Source organism: Temnothorax curvispinosus, unplaced genomic scaffold (genome assembly GCF_003070985.1).
Source record: "Temnothorax curvispinosus isolate PA1 unplaced genomic scaffold, ASM307098v1 QBEX01011189.1, whole genome shotgun sequence".
NCBI classification, from domain to species: domain Eukaryota; kingdom Metazoa; phylum Arthropoda; class Insecta; order Hymenoptera; family Formicidae; genus Temnothorax; species Temnothorax curvispinosus.
The window spans coordinates 1-6,514 of NW_020220969.1; the positions used below are offsets into that span (position 1 = coordinate 1).

Sequence of the window (6,514 nt, forward strand, 5' to 3'; positions counted from 1 at the left end):
TTTATCTCCGCGTCGACCGTTATCTACGACTTCAATGACTAAAAACTAAGTAAAAGTTTCTTTTACTTTATAGTTTTTAGCCATCGAAGTCATAGATAACGATCGACGAGAAGATAAATAATTTTTTATTTGCAGTTAGGGGCGAGCAACAAAATCGTAAGTTGCATATTCTGGTAGGGCACGGTTCATAAAATATTTAAATAACAAAACTCGAGCAACAAATTCCTTTACTTAGTTTTTAGCCATCGAAGTCGTAGATAATGGTCGACGCGGAGATAAATAATTTATTTATTTGCAGTTAAAGGAGAGCAACAAAATCATATGTTGCATATTCTGATAGAGCACGGTCCATCAAATATTTTAAAACCAAAAAGAACCGAGCAATAAATTCTTTTACTTAATTTTTAACCATCGAAGTCGTAGATAACGGTCGAAGATGCAGTATTTATTAGTGGCATTGTTTACAGAACCTTATATTTCGAAAATTTGTTTACGCTATCTTAAAGCAACAAAAAAGCAACAAATTTTGGTGTATTGTTTTTTTGGATTTGTGCACTCTATATGTGTTTTTTAGCATGTGGTGGGCTGGTGGGGCTAGAATCTGTGTCAAGCTGGCCCCCTCCATGCGAAAAAATATATATAGAGTGCTTAAATAAAAAAACGTTTATACCAGAATTTGTTGCTTTAAGATAGCGTAAAAACATTTTGGAAATATAACGTTGTTTAAGATGTAGTCAGTATAGTGCTGTCTGTTAAGTATTCGGATATACTTATTTTTTAAAAAACATTATATTTTAAAAATATTTTCACGTTATCTTGGAGCAACAAAAAAACAACAAATTTTGGTGTATTTGTTTTTTGGATTTGAGCACTCTATATGTGTTTTTTAATATGGGGGGGAGCTAGTTTGATAACAAGCTGGCTCCCCTATTTCGATCGCCGTTTCCTGCTAAACGGCTTGAGCAACAAAATCCGGACTAGAGAAATAAATTAGCACATAAATAGTACTAAATTTTTTAATAAATGCGGATTTTTCTTACGATGGAGGGGGGGGGGCTAACTTGATAAAGGTGATTAAACTCGTGAAATTATGATATGTTATGATGAAAATATGGTTTTTTGGCGACATTATGCAAAATTATGCGGGAAAATGACATTATGCTGCAAAAGGTCTCAATTATGCGTTATTTTGCGCATAAATAATCGGGTTCTACTGGTGTCCCAACACTTAGAATAGTGAAAAGAGTTTGTTTCAATAGGTTTTTATAAATTATGCGATTATGCGCGAAGCATAAATTTTAGGTCCTTAATTATATATAATTATATATAATTTTATCTGTCAAAGATATAAAAATAATAATGTACGCATGCAAATTATATAAGAATCCATGTAGTTGTAGATTATATATAATTGTATATAATCATATATAAACTTTAAATTCGGATTATATCCAATAGATGGCATTCAATAGGATTCGTTTCTCGTATTTAAAATTTGACAAACAGTGATATAAAAATGGTATCAAGAGACACGTCAAGCAATGCCAAGTTATAATATATGAAATAAATTATTTCAGTTTTTATTTATTCATTATATATTATTATATAAAAAATTATGTATAATTTTATTTATTTTATTTAATATATAATCCTTTGAAAGTAAACTTTAATATAAAGTTATATATAATTATGTAAAATTATATAAAAATTTGTAGAATTATATATTTTTATATATAATCAGATAAAATTATATCGTGCCAATTTTCGTATATAATTATATATGATCATTTATATATAATTATATATGATTATATATAATTTTTTTTCCCGGGTCAGCAGTCCCGTTTCGTGGATACTTCGGTATACGTGGCCAGTCGAATATTTCGTACATTAATTGCTACGTCCAGTGCTTCGTACGTGTAACGATAGATTTTCGCGTGACACGTGATTTCCGCGTGAATTCAAGTACGTGTAACTGACCGTGGCTCACCTATACTCGGAGTACCACAAGATGTGTTTCTTGCGTCTTTTGTATATATTGCGTGTAATATTCGCCGTTTTCTCGTATATTGAATTGCGTGTAAAATATCTTCGAGTTGCGTGTAAAATATCGAGTTACGTGTAAAACATATCCGAATTGCGTGTAAAAGAGATTTTGACGTCTCGCGTGGAAGTGCGAGGAGAACGTTCGGCATGTAAAGCGTTCACGTGTTTCTCACGTGCAAAGGGTAATACAGATTGCGAATATTCTAGATGTTTCACGTATCAAGATACGACCGTTCACGTAAAATGCGGTCAGAGTGTAAAATACATTAGCGTTGCGAGTATTATTATCTTTCTTTGGAAAATTCACGAGGAAATTGGCATTCGTGTTAACTATAGCCGCAATTTATTTGAGTTAAAAACTGTATACAATTAGCTTTCGCGCAACCGTAGTATTAACTTTTCCTTTTGCGTTATGTATCCGAATCGTCCCATATTGGGAAATTTCATGGATAAGAGCGAAGCGGGTCACGAGACATACGTCGATCACGTGCTCCCCGCCTGAACAGCACGCGCCCATCACGCTTAGAAACCGACCTCCCTTATGACCGCTATATAATAAATATATGATATTTCTATTCCAAATATGATTTCTGCTTTTGTCGAACCACACTCAAAGTCTCCCTGCTTCTGTAAAATTATTTGAACCACGGTCCTCTGCCGAATATTACTGAGCAGTCGTCGCATTCGGCTCGAGCGATTAATTATTAAGAGTTGCATTTCGGTGAGATTTAGAGTAGAAGGTGGTGCGGTTAAGGCTGGGCGCCCATATTGTCTTTAGAGATTTTTGTGTGTACAGATTTCGATTTTGATTTTTGTTAGTGCTCGAGTAACCGAATAATTGTTTGCCACGCCCGTCAGCCGTGCATTCCAACCCAGTCGCGGAAAAGGGCGTCGCACTACATTTAGTTCACACAGTGGAAGCGAATATGGCAGCTCATGACTTTTTGCAGATTTGGCATGAACGGCTGGGGCACGTGTCAACTACAAGACACTCAAGCAGATGCACGAGAAGAAGACAATGGAAGATCTACATCGATTGAGTACAGCGCTGATGACAACCCGTTTTGTAAAGGCTGCGTGTATGGTAAGCAGCACAGGCAACCTTTTCCAAAGACAGGAGCAAAAAGATCATTAAATCCAGATAAGGTTTTTCATGCTGACTTTTGCGGAAAGATGAGCACACAATCAATAGGAGGTGCAAATTATTTTTTATTGTTGAAAAATGATTTCTTCAAGATATTGCTACATATATACTTTCTCAAAGAAACGAGCGTTCTGGGAAATTTAAAACAATTCTATGCGGACGTTCAAGCTGATGGACATGTAATAAAGAGGTTGAGGACTGATGGCGGAAAGGAGTTTTGCAACACGACTGTTAGACAATTATTGTTGTCTAAAGGGACGAAGCACGAGATATCAACACCGCGAGCTCCTGAGTAAAATGGTTATATTGAACGCCAAAATAGAACCATTCTAGAATTAGCTAAAGCTATGTTACATACTCGAGTTTTACCTCGCTATCTATGGGCAGAAGCAGCTAACACCGCAGTTTATTTAAAAAACAGGACAGAATCAGAGACTCTGGAAGAATCAACGCTCTTTGAGAGATGGTATAATTTGAAACCATCTGTAAAACATCTAAAAATTTTTAGAAGCGACTGTTAAGTTCACATACTAAAGGAGACAAGAATAAAGTGGGAATTGAATTTGATAAAATGTCTCATGATTTGTTACAGCGAAGGGAACAAGGCTTATAGAGTCTACGATCTAATAGGTAAGAGAGTATTTATTCGCAGAGATGTAATCTTTAATGACTTTCCACAGCCACACCTCGTAACAGAAGTTAGGCAAGAATGTTATTTCCGGGGCCCCTCAATTTGATAGGTGTATTTGATAGATCTTTTGCTGAGAAAAAGAATGCGCAAACCACAATGCGCTACGATGCATAGTTTTCGAAATATCAATTTATATAATCTATCACGTAGTATAATAATATACACAAAATTAGCAGTGACCTCTCTAACACCTGCCCTCCCCCCTACCTTTCACTTACAACATTTCTATTCATACTACTCTCTTTGTTTGACGTGTTACTATTATTCAAACGTGTAGTATACAAGTCTAGTGTACACTAGGCAGTGTAGAATTTAGTATCAAAATGTCGCTACCGAAACATCCACGTCTTTATCCAAAAATGGTGAATTTTTCGATCTTTTATTCTTTCACACTATTTATTAAAAATAAAGAGTGTGCAACTAATGGGTCTTCTAATTCTTTTTATTGTATATCACCACAAATATTTACACAGATAATTGACTAACTTATATTGTTTAATAATGCCACCTCTACTTAAACGAGCTCATAAAGCACACCACAAACCCATGTGACACCTTGTTTTACGTGAAAAGTGTATGCGTGAAGGTAGTAGGTTCCGTCCCTCTGCAGGAGGCTCCACTATTATTAAACTAGACATATAGTTGCCTTCAAAGTACATGCGTGGGCTTTTCACCCGTGGAAAGTTGTAAACCCATGTGGCACCTCGTTTTGCGTAAAAAGTGTATGCGTGGAGACAGTAGATTCCGCCCTCCTGCGAGGGGCTCCACTATTGTTACACTAGACACATATTGTGCCTTCAAAGTACATGCGTCGGCTTCCCACGCGTGAAATGTTGTAAACCCATGTGGCACCTCGTTTTATATCAACAACATATCAAGGTCATTGAAATCAGTGAAGTTGCCCGTAAATTGCAAACCCATGTAATACCGTACAACAATATTGTTATTATTACAATTAAAAGTCGATATCTCGAAAACTGCATCGTAGCGCATTGTGATTTGCGGCATTCTTTTTTTCAGAGAAAGATCTATCAAACACACCTATCATTGAGGGGCCCCGAAAATAACATTATCCAGAAATTACCATACCAAGGGAACAGTCTCATATCCAGAAAATAAACCATCTCTGAAAAATAATAAGATATTAACAAAACCAGTAAACAAGACTGACAAGGAGCCGTCAACAAACGAAAACAGGTATAGGAGTTCGTTTCCTACTGTGTCCAATTGGTATTGTGTCCGTTACTTACCGTGTCCGATTATCACTGTGTCCGATTGGCAATGTGTCCGATTGTTACTGTGTCCGATTGCAACTATCGTGTGTTCGTTTCCTACTGTGTCCGATTGGCACTGTGTCCGATTATCACTGTGTACAATTGTAACCGTTTTGTGTCCGTTTCCTACTGTGTTCGATTTATTTTATGCGCAACTGGGCTTCACTCATGGGAAACAGGGTCAGGGCAGACGAGAGCGGGAGAAATGATCCTCCAAAAAGGGGGTTGGGCGTGGTACTGACAACTCCACCCCGTAAAAAAAAGCGGTCACGAAACCTTAAGCAGAGCCTCGGATACCGGAACGGACGACAGAACCGGCAAACAAAAAACGGACTTATTGAAACTTGGAATGTGCGTAGCCTGTACAAGAGTAGTGTTTTGAGAGAAACGCTGGAGGAATAAAAAAATATAAGATCAGAATTCTAGCAGTACAGAAGACGAGATGGAAGGGCAATGGTATTATTGACACCAAAACACACACAACATTTTATAGTAAAGATGACAATAGACACAAATTTGGTGTGGCTTTTATAGTGGAAAAGGGCTACAAGGAAAACATTTTAGATTTCAAACCCATAAGTGAAAGAATTTGCATCTTGAGGTTTAAAACGAGGTTCTTTCTTCAACACATCCATAATAAACTTTCACGCAGAAACAGAGGAAAAGATGACCAAAGGAAAGAAAGTCTCTATCAAGATCTGGAACGAGCATATGACACAATACCGTTCAACGACATCAAATTGGTGGTAGGTGACTTTAATGCAAAAATAGGATGGGAGCCGATATACAGGGATGTAGTAGGCAGACATAGTCTTCACTCTGAAAGTAATGACAATGGAATGCGTGTGGTGGACTTCGCGATCTCTAGAGGCATGGTGGTGATGTCAACTCAGTTTTCTAGAAAAGACACACAAACGGACATGGACGTCCCCGGATGGAAGGACGCATATCCAAATAGATCATGTCCTGATAGAGAAAAGAGGAGCGTCGAGCGTCACGAACGTCAGAACATACAGAGGCGCTAACTGTGAGTCGGATCACTGTATAGTGAGTGTGCAATACAGGTACTGCATATCAGGCAGGAAAACATCCAAAATACAAGGACTAAAAAAGCTCCATGTTGAACAATCCAGAAATAAAAAGCCATTACCAGCAAATATTGAGCACAAAACTTTAAACCTTAGAAAATACAAATATTGAAGGAACAACGATTGAAGATGACTAGCAATACGTCAAAGGTGCAATATTAACATCGGCAGAAGCAGTACTTGGCCACAAGCCAAGAAACACAAGAAACGAATGGTTTGACCAACAATGTATGCAAGCCATGAAACGAAATGCAGACAGAAGAAAGTATCT

At 37.2% G+C, this 6,514-nt stretch overlaps 1 protein-coding gene across 1 annotated transcript; it reads left to right on the forward strand.

Annotated features, from left to right (window-relative positions):
- Positions 1–3,003: 3,003 nt before the first annotated feature.
- On the forward strand, positions 3,004–6,180 carry LOC112461237. Its single transcript, XM_025026404.1, has 2 exons — positions 3,004–3,130; positions 5,690–6,180. The coding sequence occupies exons 1-2, from the start codon at positions 3,004–3,006 to the stop codon at positions 6,178–6,180; spliced, it is 618 nt and encodes a 205-aa protein (XP_024882172.1).
- The last annotated feature ends 334 nt before the right edge of the window (positions 6,181–6,514 follow it).

Coding starts and splice junctions, on each gene's coding strand:
- LOC112461237 (XM_025026404.1), top strand. CDS start 3,004: ATGAACGGCTGGGGCACGTGTCAACTACAAGACACTCAAGCAGATGCA. Junction 3,131..5,689: donor TTGTAAAGGCTGCGTGTATG/GTAAGCAGCACA, acceptor TGGCTTTTATAG/TGGAAAAGGGCTACAAGGAA.